This window comes from Chiloscyllium plagiosum, chromosome 4 (assembly GCF_004010195.1).
Source record: "Chiloscyllium plagiosum isolate BGI_BamShark_2017 chromosome 4, ASM401019v2, whole genome shotgun sequence".
Taxonomy (NCBI): domain Eukaryota; kingdom Metazoa; phylum Chordata; class Chondrichthyes; order Orectolobiformes; family Hemiscylliidae; genus Chiloscyllium; species Chiloscyllium plagiosum.
The window spans coordinates 100,448,984-100,467,529 of record NC_057713.1 but is presented as its reverse complement, the minus strand read 5'-3'; the positions used below and the strand labels follow the sequence as shown (position 1 = coordinate 100,467,529).

Sequence of the window (18,546 nt, the reverse complement as noted above, 5' to 3'; positions counted from 1 at the left end):
TCTCTGACCTATCACCTTCATCCCACCCCCATTCACCCTTTGTACTCTTTGCTACCTTCCCCCACCCTCCTCCCTGACCTATCACCTTCATTCCCACCCCCACTCACCTACTGTTCTCTATGCTACTTTCTCCCCACCCCCACCCTCCTCTCATTTATCTCTCCACCCTCCAGGCACTCTGCCTGTATTCCTGATGAAGGGCTTTTGCCCAAAACATCGATTTTCCTGCTCCTCGGATGCTGCCTGAACTGCTGTGTTTTTCCAGCACCACTCTAATCTAGAATCTGGTTTCCAACATTTGCAGTCATTGTTTTTACCTAGTTATTCTTATTGAAGCCAACTACTGTGGAAGGTGGTTGAAAGAAGGAAGCAGTAAATGTTCTTGTGGGAATCCTCCAGCTCATGACAAGAGTGAGGCTAGTCTAAGCTGGACCCAGGGGGGATCCCAATGAAATGACAGGTGATAGCTGTTTGTACTTGCCTGTTTCCTGGAAGTGGCTGTGCTGTTGGGCGTAAAGGTGTCACTTGTTTGTTGGTGGCCAATGGATCCGCCCCTCTGGTGTTTGTTGCTTTCTGTTGGATCAGTGTGGATGGGATTCAGAAACAAAATCCTGCTGATCATCCAGTATAGGACAGTGGCCAGGACCAGGGGAGCAATGTAGAACAGAAAGAAATCAAGAAAATAAATGGGCAGGTAAAATTTTCGGGAGACTTTATAGTCACAAACCACCACTGTCATACCCTTGTAGCTGGTGTGTTTAATATCTAACAGGAAAAGCCACATCATGCAATAGAGGGAAGTGAAAGTCCACACTAACAGGATAATCTTTTTAGCTCTGGATGTAGTGCAGATAAACTGGGCTTTCATAGGGTGGCAGATAGCGATGTACCTCTCGATAGTGAATGCAGTTATTGAGCAGGAAGACACATTAACGCCCAGATATTGCATGTACGTGATTGTCAGGCAGCCGGTGTAACCGTAGACCCATGATCCGTAGATGGTGTTGGTGATGTTGGGGAGACCAGCAGCTATCAGTACCACCAGGTCAGCTACCGCCAGGCTCACCAGGTAACAGTTCGTTGGGGTTCTCATGTGCTTTGTGCTGAGGACCACAAAGACCACCAGTACATTTCCCACAATCCCAACTCCACACACCAGCAGGATGAGAGCCACGCTCGCCACTTGGTACTCGCGACTCTGCTCTGTCCCGTTGCCAAAGCTCTCGTTTAGCTGCTCCTCATAGTGGGAACTCAGGTTCTCCATGGCCAGTTAAAGCTGCGTCTCTCTGCGTCCCTGGGATGGTGCTGCTGTTGAGCAGAATCAGCAACTGTCCACCTCTGGCCTGAAGTGGAGTGAACATAAGGATGAATCAGTCTCCAATGAAAAGAAGATTCAGTAAGGATGGCATGTGGCTGTATCATTCTCCTCACTGACTTCCAAAAACATTTCTACAGAAAGCGTAAAGTATTTACTTTTATTTAAAAAAAAAACCCTTTGGTAATTAGTTAGATGCACGGTACTGTGTCTCAATCCAATGATACCTGACTGGATGTATAATTGAATTAAATTATACAGCCATCCATTTTCACATTTATACCCAAAGTTGAAAGATGAGTGACAGAGTAATCGTTTTAAACAGGAGGGTGATAAGACAGTAAGTCTTAACCAGACCAGGATACTCACAGTTAAGATTAAGCCCTCCTAGGACCTCCTGAATGGGCTCGGTTCTACACAGACTGACTCTTCAGAAGAAATACCGAGGGTAGGCTCCAGAACTGACAAACTGCTGTTAACATTTCCCTGCACGTACACCATGCAGATTTAGTTGAAAAATGTCACCCCGAACTGAACCGAAACCGTGCTTGGAAAGTTGCAACCACGTCTGGAATTCAGAACGATAGATAAACACCCTTTCCCAGCACCGGCTGCAGATAGCTCATTAAAAGTCTGCACTGCCCCAGTTTTCCGAACTGGGAATGATTTCATTCGATCTGTCTCGCTCTCTCCAACTCCCCCTCAGTTACGAATCCACTGACCTGGCCACACTCCAGCACCTCCTGCTCCACAAATTAGTCCACACAGTCACATAACTGCAATCAGCCTTCCTCTTAACCTTATTGTTCCACTCTCCGCTTTGCTTTTCCCTGTGATTTTGCCTTACAGCAGGCGGGCTGAGCTGGTGCAGTCTCCCACCCCGTTTCCCCTTGTCGACTTCTCACTTCTTCATCTTCACTCAGGAATGTGTTCTGAAGAAGGGGGCGCTAAATTCGAAACGTTAACTCTTGCCAGAGCAGCTGAGTTTTTCCAGCATTTTCTATTTTTTGTTTCGCAAGTCCCGTTCTCGCCAGAGCAGGCAGGGCTTGAACCCGGACCAGGTTCATTCCCACTGTGCCACAAGAGCCCTCTGTACAGGGCTGCCTGAGACAAAGTTAAAAATCACACAACACCAGGTTATAGTCCAACAGGTTTAATTGGAAGCACTAGCTTTCTGAGCGCTGCTCCTTCATCGGGTGGTTGATGAAGGTTGATGAACCACCTGATGAAGGAGCAGCGCTCAGAAAGCTAGTGCTTCCAATTAAACCTGTTGGACTATAATCTGGTGTTGTGTGATTTTTAACTTTGTACACCCCAGTCCTACACCAGCATCTCCAAATCATGACTGCCTGAGACAGGTCTTTAACCACTTAAGGTTTCAGTTTACATACCATTCCTCAGGCTGAGGAACAACTGCTCATTTGGGATTGGGGCAGAACGTGTTCCTTCACATTGACAGCTCTCTAATTGCATTTATATTCTTTATTTTGAATCCATTTGTATGGATACTCTTCGTGCCTATTTCACTTCAGTTGAAGTGGGTATGGAAGATGAATTTAGCCTCAGTCAAGGATTTGAGCGCATTATCACCCTGAGAATACTGCTGTCTTAAATTTAGGTTCTGCCCATATGTGTTTTTAAAAAAATCTTTTAGCACTACTGGAGGAAAAGTAGAGTGTACCCAAAAATTTACCCTCGAACAACATCACCAAGGAAACAGATTATTAGGTCTGTTATCGTCTTAGATTAGATTACTTACAGTGTGGAAACAGGCCCTTCAGCCCAACAAGTCCACACTGACCCGCCGAAGTGCAACCCACCCATACCCCTACATTTACCCCTTACCTAACACTACAGGCAATTTGGCATGGCCAATTCACCTGACCTGCACATCTTTGGACTGTGGGAGGAAACCGGAGCACCCGGAGGAAACCCACGCAGACACGGGGAGAATGTGCAAACTCCACACAGTCAGTTGCCTGAGTCGGGAATTGAACCCGGGTCTCTGGCGCTGTGAGGTAGCAGTGCTAACCACAGTGTCTTATTTGTGAAATCTTGCTATACGGAAATTGTTGTCTTCATCTCCATATCAGAACAGTGACTGCTTTCCAGAAAAGTATTTTGTTGGCTGTGAAGTGGTTTGGCAAACGCTGAGGAAAAAATGGTGCTATATAAATCAAAGTCTTCCTTTCTGCAGGGAGAATGTTTGCAAGAGAATTTTCCCATTCTTCTTTTCAAATTCTAAAATAGCCTGGGCCTTTCCCTATCTCTTGTATTTCCTCCAGCTCTATAAACATTCCAAAATCTCTGCACTTTTCCAATTCTTGCCTCTTGCACATCTTCAATTTCCTTCTCTCCACCATTGGAACTCCCCCTTAACCTCTCTACCTTTCTCTTTGAAAAGAATCTTTCAAATATAGATTTTCAATCAAGCTTTCGATCAATGTCCTAATATCTCCTTCCATAACTCAGTGTCATTCTTTCTTTATTTGATAATTGCTCATAGGAAGCAACTTGGGACAGTTTATTTTGTTCAGGGTGCTATATAAGTGCAGTACATCCATTTCTACTATTTAATTGGCTCTAATACAACTAGGAACATGTGGTTTTGGATTCTAATACTCTGTCAGTTGGTTCAATTATCTGAAAACAGATTTCATGACCTACCCTGACATGATGATGCAAAATATGAACTATTGATTTTTGCATCCAAATACCCAAATTAATATCTGGGACTTTCATGGACTGAAATGGTTTTAAAAACTGAGCCAAAAATGCTTAAAGTGGCTGCAAGCACCACCTGACCACAAGTAGCCAAATTTCTGAAGTAGAATCATCCTGGACTCAAAACGTTAATTCTGTTTTTGTCTCTCTATACATGCTGCGAGACATACTGTGTTTCTCCAGCACTTTCTGTTTTTGTTTTTGACCAAATTTCAATGTGAATTTGACAACAATCAGACTGAAATTAACATGTTACTGAAAAGCCCAGCCCTCAAGCTTCCTGAAAAAGTGCAGAAAGGCCTCCATCTCCTTTTTTGATCTACACATTTAAGAGAATGTTCATGTGTTGGAGGTGGAACCTTTTATTCAATTAACAAGCCTATAAACATAACACCTGCAGGCAGAATACTCAACAAGATGTTGACAGCGAGATACTGAAATGAAGGCTGTAGCACTGTATACCTGCTAGGAACTCTCTCTCTCTCTCTCTCTCTGTCTCAAGAAAGAAAAGCACCTGGTGATAATACTGATTAAAAAGGCACAAGAACTACTTGCAGTCCTACTATTAAAATTCAAACATTCTTTCATGACATACTACCATGCTTATTTCAGTTAAGTGAAAAATATTTCAAATGCAGTGAAGTTTATTTGGAAAATAAGATAGGGACATAAAATAAGGTCATTTTGATCAATACTAGAGGACAAGGCAATAAAAATTTATTCTGTGTAGGTTATCAGTTACAGAATCTGACATGAAATCCCTGAGTTTTTTTATTTGAAATTTTCTCTGGAATCCAGCAAGAGCTAATAAAAAAACTTTGTAGATAGGATTGCATTTACCATTTTTTTTAACAATAGATAAACATACAAAGTTTAAAGAAATATTTAACAAAAGTACAAAAGGCTGATGTTGTGGCTTGGCAGCATTGTTTGACCCAACTCTAGAGTCTCACTCTGCAGTCTATCTTTCCCTCTCCCTCTTCTCTCTTTGACCCAAAATCTTGATTAAGCTGGAACAGTGACATTTTTTTAAAAAATCAGCTGTGCAAATAACATCACGAATCAAAAAGATATGAAAATATTTTTCAAATGAGTTATTTTTCAAAAGACTCAAAACAGTCCACTTTGGATTTCTATTGAATCCATAATTTGATTCAGAATAATAAAACATGCCTGAGCTTTAAAACAACATGCATATTGAATACTGAATCATTACTTGGATAATGGTGATGGAGCTACAGTTGTAAATGCCAGGCATGAAAATGAAGAAGGATAATATTGGTTATTTCTTTGGCCATTTTAGTCCTGATTGCAAATAATATGTTCAGCTTATTGAATTATTGATCAAGAAATAACAGTACCATGATATAATGTCACAAAGAAATCAATTACAGTAATTAGAGAAATTGTTCCAATACAGAATCATTCCGATACTTTTCACATATAGCTTTTTGCTCAGATGCTGGAAGAAGACGACAGAGATCAGAGGAAAAGAATCTAGAGTGGAACAGCACTTCTTTATGAATTCTGAATCTTTTTATAAAATATGAAATATTGCAAGGAATAAACCAGGATATTCCTGACTGGCCATGAGTTGGAGGCTTGTTAAGTTTCCACATGTGCAACCCCAGTGAGTTTGTTAATGGCCTCGTTGGCAGTAAAACAAATGTAACTCTCACCACAGTGCTGTCAGAGGCAAGGGCTTAACTTTCCAGCATCACCAACAAAGAGACAGGCAATATTGTTAAAATTAATGGTGCTGGTTCTAGGCAATGTCACAGAAACATTACTAAATAGGGTTCATGGCTTCCTTCTATGCTGTAGGTTTCTGTGGTTCTGTAATTGAATAAATTATCAGAGCAGGAGAGAGAAGTTAAAAACAAAGAACTGAAGAATAAAATTGTGAGTAACTGCCTGCAACATTGTCCATAGTCAATTCATCATTATCAATCTAACATACTCACAGGACCTTGAAAGAATTGGAAAATCCCTCAGAAACTAATTTTATCCTATGGCCAGTACAGGCTTTACTGTCATTACAGGCAATTGTTTATTTTCCTTTGATGAGGACTATGGTCACTGCTACCAAAACTGACACGGATAGATGCTCCTTCGAGTATGAGGTCAGATAAGACATTACTTACAGAGTGCTTCACAACCAATGAATTGCTTCCAAAATGTGGTCACTGTTGTACTGAAGGAAGCAACCAGTAGTCAATCCGGTGGTAAAAACAATGACTGCAGATGCTGGAAACCAGATTCTGGATTAGTGGTGCTGGAAGAGCACAGCAGTTCAGGCAGCATCCAAGGAGATTTTGAAGCTGGGAAGCAGGAGCAGGAGAATCGACGTTTCGGGAATAAGCCCTTCTTCCTGCAGGTTCTTTTCTGGCCTGCTGTGTTTTTCCAGCACCACATTTTTCAACCCTGAGGACAACATCCATGGTATTATGTGGCACAAGCACCATGCTAAGTGGGATAGGTTTATAGTAGCTTGAAACCTAAAACATAAGAGATATTGTGGGTTATCAACAACAGCAGAATTACATTCAATTTTAATCTGTTTCCTCATGACCAAGCTTGACCTCCATCTTCTATCATCATCAGGCCATGGGATTCCTGAAAAAGGGTCACTCGATCAAAATGTTAACTCTGCTTTCTCTCCATAGATGATGCCAGACCTGTTGAGTTTCTCCAGCTATTTCTGTTTTTGTTTCATATATTCAGCACCCACAGTTCTTAGTTTTATTATATAAGCCATAGACAGCATAAACTTTGATAAAATTCCTTAACGTTTGTGTTAATGCCAGAAATAATGGGTTTGATTTCCAGCATGCTGCCCCAGTGCAAAGTTACACTATGCATTGCCCCTTGATGTTCAATGGCATTACCATCATCAAATCCTTCACTATAAAGATCCGGGGGGGTGGTGGAGGGGGGAGGTATCACCATTGACCAGAAAGTGGACTGACCATATAAATATTTTGGCTACAAGAACAAGTTAGAGGCTAAGAATTTTACCATCATCATTCATCTCCTAAATCCCAGAAGCCTATCTCCCATCTACAAGGAGTATAATGGAATTTCCCCAATTGCCTGGATAAGTGTAGCTCCAACAACATTCAGTAGGTTTGACACCATTCAGGATGAAGTAGCCTGTTTAATTGACTTCACATCCATCATACCAACATTTACAACATCGCTGCTGCATGGTGATATGTGTATCATCCATATGATGCATTGCAATGACTCACCAAGGGTCCTCCAGACTAGAGACCCCGCTATCCATAAAGGCAAGGGCTGCATGTTAATGCCACCATCTGTAAGTTCTTCTCCATTCTGATTTGGATATATATCACCATACCTCAGTGTCGTTCGATCAAATTGCTGAAATTCCCTTTCGAACAGAGCATGAGTGTTCCTATACCCTGAGGACTGCCAGTTCAAGAATCAACTCACCATCATCCTCTGAAGAGCAATTGGGGATGCAAAATAAATGCCAGCAACACCCACATCACATGCACTCATTAAAAAAAGCTGGATATTATAGAAAATGTCATCGAAGTTATTTAATGCTCATTTATTCATGATTCCTTTCTTTTGAAATGCCGAGATAATTATTCCATTTCCAGATTTCTTCTTATGAATGAAATCTATGATTAAGGAATAGTTAATCATTATAATTTACACAATTCCACCCCCAGATACATTGGTCATTAAATAAATAAATGTTCATGATAATGATAGTTGGTTATTTCAAAAACGCATCTGGAAAAGTGGTAGTGACAGAGTGATGAGGATAATTTAATTGGTTGGTGAAGATGTTATGAATTCCTATCCCATTAAGTACCAAAACACTTCATCTTGAAGCTTGAAATGTCAGTGAAAAAAAGATCATCTGAAAATTATAGCACAAATATTCAAGGTTAATCATATCTTTTGGTTGCTCATCAGAAGCTTAAAATAACAATTATTTTAGAATGACAGTCTAGGAAGCTGACAGAAATTGATCTAATATCTAGTCAGTGAAGTAAGCCTCACACAAAATGTTTAAACAAATTCTGCCACTGTGTCCCAGGGTATCATCTGTATACAAAGCCAGGACAGATCATCTTTGCACTATCTGATGTTGGAAGCCAGTGATGCTTAGCCATCTTTGGTGCAAGTGGAAATATGAGTTCCTTCAGATTGAAATGATGCTGGAATTCCATATTGGAGCATTTTTGTACTGAGCATTGCAGTGCCAACATGATGGGTATCTCCATAACTTCTTCCATATGGTGGTCTCAATTTAGCTAGATAGAACAAAGATTTCCACAGAGGAAAATATCAAAGCAGCTTATTTTTAAGAGAACTCTCTGTGATCAAGAAAGCTTGGACATGTATTTTGTGTGTGCATGTGCGTGTGTGTGTATCAGAAAGATTTATGTTCAAGAAAGGAAGAGTTCCACTTCATGGGACAATGTCACCAAGTACTGGGACAGAAGAAAGCTGCCCCATTAGGATGGCTTCCTCCTAAATTGCCCTGGAAATACGATGCTAGGTCAAAGCATTTATATAATGACGGAATGATATGGCACCAAGAAGGCTACTTGGGTCAATAGATCTATACAGACTCTTTGAAAGACTCTCTAATTAGATCCACTCTTCTGCTCTTTCTTCATAGTCTTGCATTTTCCCCTGAATTTTCTAATTTCCTTTTCAAAGTTCCTATTGAAGTGATGACATTTTCATGCAGTACATTCCAGATCACAATTCACTGTAAAAAGATTTCTTCCCATGTCCCTCTCTTGTCCAATCACCTTCAATCAGTGAAATCTGATTATCAAACCATTTGCCTGTGGAAGTAATTTGTCCTTATTTACTCAGTGAAACCATCACCCTGATTACCTCTAATGGCACTTGATGCCATCTTACCATCTCTGCCAATTTGTAGTTCAGTTGTTCACTGCCACTAATCGTCCTTTGTCTAGGACCTGCCAAATGATCAGTTTGGCAGAGGATACACCACTTCTTTATGAAAGAGACAATGTTGTCAGTTAATATGATAGCTTTTGCGTGGTAGCACAAAGCAAAAGAACTTAACTAATCAGACATATTTACCGGATTCTTGGGAGCTGTGTTGCTAACATCTGCACCCGCTGAAAGCTAGTGTCAAACTCATTGTCTTTATTAAGGACTGAATGTAATGTCATACGAAGGGGTTGAGTTAAATATAATCCAAACATTAACTCTTTCATGCCCATTCCAGTAAATATTCTCTGCAGCTGCTCCTAGCCTTGGCACTTTTCTTAATAGGAGAAAGTGAGGACTGTAGATGCTAGAATCAGAGTCAAAGAGTGTGATGCTGGAAAAGCACAGCTGGTCAGGCAGCATCAGAGGAGCAGGAGAGTCAACATTTCTGGCATAAGCCCTCCATCAGCCTCATTCCTGATTCTCCTGTTTCTTGGATGCTTCCTGACCAGCTGTGCCTTTCCAGCATCACACTCTTTGACACTTTTAGAATCATAGAGATGTACAGCATGTAAACACACCCTTCGGTCCCACTCGTCCATGCTGACCAGCTATCTCAACCCAATCTAGTCCCACCTGCTAGCACCTGGCCCATCTCCATCCAAACCCTCCCGATTCATATACCCATCCAAATGCCTCTTAAATGTTGCAATTGTACCAGCCTCCACCACTTCGTCTGGCAGCTTATTCCATACACGCACCACCCTCTGCGTAAAAATGTTGTCCTTAGGTCTCTTTTATATCTTTCCCACTCTCAACCTAAACCTATGCCCTCTAGTTCTGGACTCCCCCACCCCAGGGAAAAGACTTTGTCTATTCATCCTATTCATGCCCCTCATGATTTTATAGACCTCTATGAGGTCACCCCTCAGCCTCCGACGCTCCAGGGAAAACAGCCCCAGCCTATTCAACCTCTCCCTAAAGCTCAAATCCTCCAATCCTGGCAACATCTTTGTAAACCTTTTCTGAACCCTTTCAAGTTTCACAACATCCTTCTGATAGGAAGAAAACCAGAATTACACACAATATTCCAACAGTGGCCTAACCAATGTCCTGTACAGCCGCAACATGACCTCTCAACTCCTGTACTCAATACTCTGACCAATAAAGGAAAGCATACCAAACGCCTTCTTCACTATCCTATCTACCTGCGACTCCACTTTCAAGGAGTTATGAACCTGCACTCCAAGGTCCCTTTGTTCAGCAACACTCCCTAGGACCTTACCATTAAGTGTGTAAGTCCTGCTAAGATTTGCTTTCCCAAAATGCAGCACCTCACATGTATCTAAATTGAACTCCGTCTTTTCTTAATGTAGGCTGTACAGAATTGTGTACAATGATCTAGCTGAGACATAACCAATATATCACATTCTGCATTTTTATTCTTTCTCTATTGAAAATGTCATGGATCACATTCATCTTTTTAACAGCACTCTCACCTTGTTCTTCCAATTTCAAAGAATTGCGCAGAAAGACATTTTGACTAAGAACTTAAAGTGAAAAATATAAGCTGGGGAACACCATTTGTCCTTTTAACCCTGCTTCCCCATTCAACAGAATCTTAGTTGATCAACTCTCTCAATTCTGATCTAGTGACCTTATCCTGAGAAACCAAACCAACAAAGTAATAGCTGGCGCACTGTGTATAAGGGGTAAGGGGGGATCTTAATTACCAGCAGATTTCAGGAAGGAAGTTAGTCAGTGGGTAGCCTGCTAACCTTTGAGGCAGAAAGGCATGAGTTCAAGTCCATTCCAGAGATTTGAGTACAGAGTATGGGCTGATACTCCCTGTGGTATTACTGAGTAAATGCTATGCTGTGGGATTCTCAGAAGGAAATTTGCAGTGTTAGAGCTGACATCTTTTAAATGAGACATTAAGCAGAGGTTCCATCTGCTCTGTCAGGTGGGCATAAAATATCTCACATACTATTTAAAGTTGAGCAGAGGAGTTCACATCGGTATCCTGGTTAATATTTGTTCCATCATAAAAGCAGATTCTCTGGTTGTAATCATACTTTAGGGAGCTTGATGTGGACAAATTAGCTGCTGCAATTCCTACATGATAACAGTGAAGGCACTTCAAAGCCACTTCATTGGCTGTGGAACACTTTTGATTATTCCGAGGCTGTAAAAGGTGTTATATAAATGTCTTTCATTACAAGACAGAAATCCTAACACTTTAATAAGAAAAATGGAACTGATAAGCAGCAAATTGCCTGATCGTCCAACTCAGATAATCAGGTCCTATCTGTCGCTTCTATTAACTAATGTGGGTTTGGTATTTTCAAATATACTTGTTTCACTTTAGGGAACTAACAGGATGATTATCAATCTGATTGAAATGCATTACAAACACTTCTCTTGTGACCAGACCGTCTTGGAGCTGAACTTAAATTCAGAGCTTCAGGCTCAGATGCTGAAGCACTCCCTGCTGAACAGCAAGCCCTCCTCAAATTAATTATCAATTGTGCCTAGGGTTCACAGTGCCAGGGACCTGGGTTTGATTGTACACTGGGATAACTGTCTGTGTGGAACCTGCACATGCTCCCTGCATCTGCATGGGTTTCCTCTGGGTGCTCTGGTTTCCTCCCACAGTCCAAAGATATGCAGCTTAGGTGGATTGGCTGTGCTAAATTGTTTATAGTGTCCGGGGATATGCAGGCTAATTGGATTCGTCATGGGAAGTGCAATAGGGTAGGGAAATGGGTCTAGGTGGAATGCTCTTCAGATGGGTCGATGTGGACTTGATGGACCGATTGGCTTGCTTTCACATTATAGGGGTGCTAAGATTCTATCCTCAGCAGGGGCATCCAAGATGTCTTGAAAACACATTAAACATCTTATCAAGTGTTCAGAACTAAGACCGCATTTTCAGACGTAAGAAAAGCAAAGACTGAATAGGTCATTGTCACTAGCTGTTGAATTGTGGGTGATATTTTCTCAGGGTCATAAGTTTTGGTAAAGGATTTTTATGTTACCGAGCAGGTCATTCCATGATGTGCAGGCTCGAAGGGCTGAATGGCCTACTCCTGGACCTATTGTCTATTGTGCAGATGTTTGGTTGCCTGAGGTAGGACATCCCATGAGACAGCAGAATGTGGTGATCAGGATTCTTTTCCTTTCCCTTCCTTCTCTACCATCATTCCGCCTCATCATTAAGGCAATATGACTCAAAGTGTGATGCTGTTTGAGAAATAAGTTGCCACCATTTTGAATAACTGGTAGCAAACTCCTCCCAGTCATTGATGTCAATGCAGCTGCACTTCAAAGAGAGGTACAGAGTTTTTTAAAATGTTAAAATATACTTTATTCATAGTTACAAATATAGGTTGGTTCTGTACAGTAGCATATCAAGGAAACAAACAAAATTTGGAGTTTTGGGGTATCCAAACACACAAAAGGCATCTCTCACTTGAACCAGACTATATTTACATGCACTTGATATACCAGGAAGGTGTAATAACTACTTAATGTCAGCAGGAAGGCCTCATACCGTGGTCTTTCCCCACTGAGTCTTGACGGAACCTGCCCCAGGCTTTAGTGCATCATTCCATATGTAATCCTGGACCTTGGAATGTGCCATCTGCAACACTCAGTTAAGGTCAATTCCTTGTTCTGGAAGATCAACAAGTTTCAGGCAGACCAAAGAGCGTCTTTCTCTGAGTTGATGGTCCTCCACGTGCAGTCAATGTTTGTCTCGGTGTATGTCCAGGGGAACAGCCGTAGAACAGAGTCTGTGTCACAGAGCTGCTAGGGACAAACCTTAACAAAAGCCACTGAATCTTTCTCCAGACTTACTTTGCAAAGGCATATTCCATCAGGAGATGTGTGATTGTCTCAACCACCCCCCCACCCCCTCTGCTGCAGCTGCTTTGAGGGCAGTGTGCAGTGGCACAGAATGACCGGTGTACAAGATAGATTCTCACCATCAACCAAACAATGTCTTGGTGCTTGTTGGAAAGTTCTGGTGATGAAGATTTCTGCCAAATGATTTTGGTAGCCTGCTCAGGAAACCACATGATAGGATCCATCCCCTCCTTTTCAGGGAGGGCGTCAAGGACATTACATACTGACCACTTGCTGATGGACTTGTGGTCAAAGGTGTTTTGCTTTGCAAATTTCTGCGTGAAGGGCAGGTGATGTGAAATGGTCCAGCTACTTGAAGAATTCTGCAGCAACAAGGCCAGACTCATCCTTCACAACACTGGGGACAGAGAGAGCTACAGAGTGCCTTTGTCGCGGTTCCTTTGTCCTTCCCTGGAATAATAGCCATTTGAAAATTGAGAGATCAGGACCTCATGGGGGATACACTTTTCAGTCATGTGGACACAGAGTTCAGTTCAGCATAGTTGGTTTTGTGGGTGCGCTGATTGAATGTTTCATGAAGGGCAATCCTCCCACTGAATCTGGAGAATGAGGTGATGACATTACCAGTGGAATTTGTCTAGCGCTCTTTGTGTCAATGATATACAGTCCAGATCTCAATGTAATATAGGAGTACATGTGCAGCACTAAATATGGATGGTATTTTGAACAGGGTTAACATTTCTTACTTAGTGTCAGTCAAGGAGAAACTTTTGCAATATTGTCAATTAAAGGATACAAACCTGTCAGATAACTATGTAAAATGTGATGCATTTGAGTGAAAGCTCAAATGGAATGGACTGTAATAACAGGAAATATTATGGTAGATGTGGGAATGTTCACTGAGAATTATCCCCATGCAGGGAATATAGGCTGTTGTGGGCAAGACCACCATTTAATGTCCTTCACCATTCAACTACAGATGAGGGACTTGCATCAGTCAGGAGTGAGTCATGCTGCTCTGGGACTGAAGTCACACACACACATATAAAACTGTCTCAGTCACCTCCCGGCCTCTGAACGATAATTCAGATTAATTGTCAGAATAAACAGCACCATCATCGCATGCCTCACTCCCTGATTCCATAACCTCTGATATGTCCATTGATTCAGAGCAGTCACTCACTGATTCCCATATTCCAGTGAGCTATAACAGTGAATGGGGTGTATGTGGAGGTTGCACCCACATGGGGGAGGCATGGTGAATGGGTGTAAGGAGGTACAGGGATGTGGAGATTGTTGGAAGCTGAGTCGGCAGGGCCTCAGCTGATAGTGAGGGTACAGGAAACTCCACTGCATATCTCATCAATTTGACTTGCAGTCCGGTTGTACAGGGTGGAAGTTAGAGTTTGTGTATCACTTTCCGTATCCATTTAGGGTGTTTAATGCAGTAAAGGACTTATCATTGTCACAGCTGTGATTTCATTCAGCTTACTTCATTTTGAAGCAGATCACTCAGCTCACAATCTCAATAATAAAATCACAGCCCGCCAGCTCTATAACATAATCCACTTCAAACATTTCTATTTTTCGCACATGCCATATGTTTATTCACAATGTCATGTGTTGGTACCTGCTGTATAAACTCTCTTAATTCCGGATGATTCCATGTAGACTGAAGCTGAACCATACTCTTCACCAACTCATTGTCCTTCTTGTCTCTGAGTTGAGCTTCTCATGTCCTTTCTTATCATCCTGTCCCAATTATCCTTGTGTTTGCTGATCTACATTGTCTCCTGATGCACCAATGCTTCTAATTTAAAATCTTTGTTCACAAATCCCTCCATGGACTCATCGCCACAGTCCCCTGAGTTACTCTTTGTCTCTCCCACCACCATCTCCAATTTTGATCACTTCACCATTGGTGGCTATTCTTATAGCTCCCTAGGCCTTATGCTCAAGAATTCCCTCCCTAAACCTTTTCACTTTGCAATTCTCTCTCTCCTTCTTTAGGATAATCCTTTAAACCTACCTCTTTGACAAAGCTTCCGATCACTTGTCCTGACAGGTGGCTTGGCTCACAAAATTTGATAACATTCCTGTGAAGCATCTACAGACATTTTTGTTATATTAAAAGCACTAATAAATACAAGCTGTTGTTCCTGTCATCTTCAGAAATTTCAAAATTATTCATTAATGAGAAAGCAAACAGCACAAAGCCTCACAGAGGATTCTCGACAGATGAGTGTTTCCAAGGTAACAGAGTCTGTGATGATTTTAGTTGCTACCCAATACAGCCTAATGGCACCTATTAATATCTTACCAGATTTGCATAATATTATTTTATGATAATGAATTATGTGAAATTATTTGAGATCTTTGAATTTCTTGCCTTTATTTTAAATCGTGTTTTAACAGATGGATTAAATTAGCAATAACTAACATTTAACATTGGCTCTAATTCTTAGAAGGATTGAATGTGCATTTATACAGTATATCCCATTTTTGGGGCATCCCAAAAAGTTTCATTAACAATAGAGTTTATGGGAGTGTAGCCTCTGTTTTAATGTAAGAAAATGCAGTAACCAATTTGTTCACACCAAACTGCCACTAATATAAGTTAGGAGAAAGTGAGGACTGCAGATGCTGGAGATCAGGAAGAAGGGCTTATGCCTGAAATGTCGATCCTCCTGCTCCTTGGATGCTGCCTGACCTGCTGCACTTTTCCAGCAACACATTTTTCAGCTCCAGTTTCTTATGCCACAGGAGATAACATAAGTGCTGCTAGATAAGGTAAAAATATCCTGTTTGTATCAAACACATGACATGGTAACAGCAGTAGTCATCTATAATCGCCTCCACTATTTTTTGGTGGTTGATATTTGGAAATCTAATTGAAAATCAACCAGACTGCATCTTTGGTGAAAAGTGAATTCTTAAGTAGCATCATTTGCTGTGACAACAAACAGCTGTACAGATTCAGAGATAAGGCATTAATGACCAGGAAATCAGAATCAATTTCTTTTTGGTTAGAATATATATTACTTCAAGACAAATGAAATTTCCAAGATTGCTTTCATTAAAACAATGAAAAATAAAGCTGCGGTGCACTTTTGAGCTGAAACACACAGTCAGGGAAGTGAAATACAAAATACAGAAACACATTTGCTGGACAAACACTTCTTCCTGACAGTCAATATATACGTTTCTCATGGTAGTCTGTTTTCTTAAAGACTCTTCAAATTCTCACTGACATAAAATCAGTGATACATGGTTTTAGGTGGTTCAGTTCAATTTTTTAAGGGAATCATGGATAACAGAAACTTCAATATGGATTGAGCATCCAGCGACACATTTACTGAATAGAATAGGATATTTTGTCCTTCAAAAATGCTCAGTCATTCAGTACAATCAGGGCTAGTCCTCTATCTCAATGCCATATTTTCCTTTCCTTATAATTAAAATTGCATGCAGTTTTATTTTCCAGATCAACAACAGATAAGCCCATGAAAGTAGTTCTAAAAATGTTGCTTGCTATTGCAAAGGAAGGTCTTTGCAGAATTAACACATCTGATCTTTCCAAGAATGACTAGAAAAAAAATGGAATGTTCTTGAAGACCAGCATAATTTAAGAATTAACTTCAGAATGAATAGATGATAACTCATTTCATAAAGTCAGTAGATGCTGCAGTGAAGGGTATAAGTGTGAAATTTCCAAAGGGGAACTGACTCAGTTGCCCATTGAGTCATCATGTTTACACCAATTAGAGTATTTTAGGCAGATCTTTTAGGTAAGAAAAATGGCCAAACCACTGGTGGATACAAATAATCAGCATTCCCTCTAAGCTGCACTGAAAGTAAATATGAAGTCATAGTGACAGGTCAACAACAATTACATGCTTTAGGTATAACCAACACCATTGCTAAGGTCAGGCAAGTTTACTAAACCAACAATATTTGTAACAGATGTGATTTGTTTTACCTACCACAATATTCTTGATATCTGTAAAGCATGTGGTACCACGGGACATTAGGCACTTATGTGCAGGAAATCTGGTTCGAAAGGCCAAGCCATACCCCAAGAGGTTGACCAACAATAACAGTAGAACATTATAACACTGACAGCAAAAAAAGTTTTAAGATGGTGCACAAATGCAAATACGTCAATGAGGTTCAGAATTACTATGTCAACAGTATAAGATGCCCAGAAACGTATTACACTGTGCTGAAAATACAGGATGATGCAGGATAATTTTGTGACCGAGCAGAAACTTGCCTGAGACTGCAGCACAGTCATCCTTTTCCAAAACCATTCAACTCAGCTAACTTAATTTGAACAAATGGTATGGAAGCCATTGATTACAGTGTGCTGTGACATGCAGAATATTCCAGTTTGGCGACCATTCTTATGAAGTAAATACTGTACATTCTTTGGGGAATTAATTAGTGCCACGGCAAATGTTCCTCGTAAATAAATGTTTCACTAGGCAGGACAAAGCATCTGGTGTATCATTTTAAGCAGAAATGAAACAAGATCTTCAACACCTGTAGTATTTTCATTTAATTCTTTATTAAAATTTCCTCTCCAGTTCACAATTTGATGTTTGATGATCATTGCATGTGGCACTATCATTCTTAATACCTGGTACACAGGCTTGTTACTGCAAGTGATCTTTCGTAACGTAGTGCTGAGGCAACTATTACTTCACGGTAACTTTATATCTACTGCATCCTAAACTGGCTAAGGGGCAAGAGCTAAATGCTAATCAGTCAGAATCTGGTATCTGGTCGCGGGGGGAGGGATGATCAACCAGCCTGAATTCTGCCCATCTCAGACACCTTCAACCTCTTCATTATCACCAATTAGTCACCAAAGTCCCCAACCACAAAGATCTTCATGCTGTCAGCAAAATGTGATTTAACAGAGAATGGATTTCCTGACACCTTGTGGTGAATATTCCACTCTTCAACCCATGCAGTTATTGCAATGAAGCAGAGGACTGACTGGCTTTGAAGAGCTGTAATATGTACTGAGGGATCTGGGTTAATATTTTCCCTAATATTCGACATGCCTCACAGTGCCATGTCAGAGTTACATTTTGCACTGGTTTCTGAAAGGGTATATATCTGTAAGGCTCTAGTATTGGTTCTATACAAATTACTTACATCAACAAACAACTAAGACAGATATTTGGCCTGTAGGTTTTCATGTGACATCTTTTCCAGTTTTGTTGAGCCCAGAGAGGGAATGATTCACTTTCCACACTTTCCCCTGAGCGCTGTTGAAGTTAATGATCAATATAAAAGGAGAATCTTGAGCAGCACTGGCAGTATATGGCATATCATTATATCTCACTGCTTTAAAAACCTCTTATTTCCCCTTTGACTCTTTTGTCAATGATTTTAAATTTGTGCCCCACTGGTAACAGACACATCTGCCACTGGAATCAGTTTCTCCCTATCTATTCTAACAAAACCCTTCATGATTCCATGCAGTACATCTCTATGACTCTATGACTTTGTTAAAATCACCACTTAACCTTCTTTCTTTGTAGACAATCCCACATTTTCAGATTCTCCACGCTGAAGTCCCTCAGCCCTGGGAATGTTTGTGATAAAATCTCCCCTGAAATCATCCCAAAGCCTTAAAATCCAGTTTAAAGTGTGATGCTCAGAGTTTGGATCAATACTTT

The 18,546-nt window shown here is 40.8% G+C and overlaps 1 protein-coding gene across 1 annotated transcript in view; it reads right to left on the bottom strand.

Moving 5' to 3' along the window:
- The window catches only part of trhra (thyrotropin-releasing hormone receptor a), a 14,520-nt gene extending 12,403 nt beyond the window's left edge, over positions 1-2,117 (bottom strand). The window contains exons 1-2 of the mRNA XM_043689362.1: positions 2,038-2,117; positions 482-1,343 (exon numbers count right to left, since the gene is read on the bottom strand). Of these exons, the coding sequence (XP_043545297.1) occupies positions 482-1,264 (783 nt within the window). The 5' untranslated portion in view covers positions 1,265-1,343; positions 2,038-2,117. The remainder of the gene's footprint in view (positions 1-481; positions 1,344-2,037) is intronic.
- Between the last annotated feature and the right edge of the window lie 16,429 nt (positions 2,118-18,546).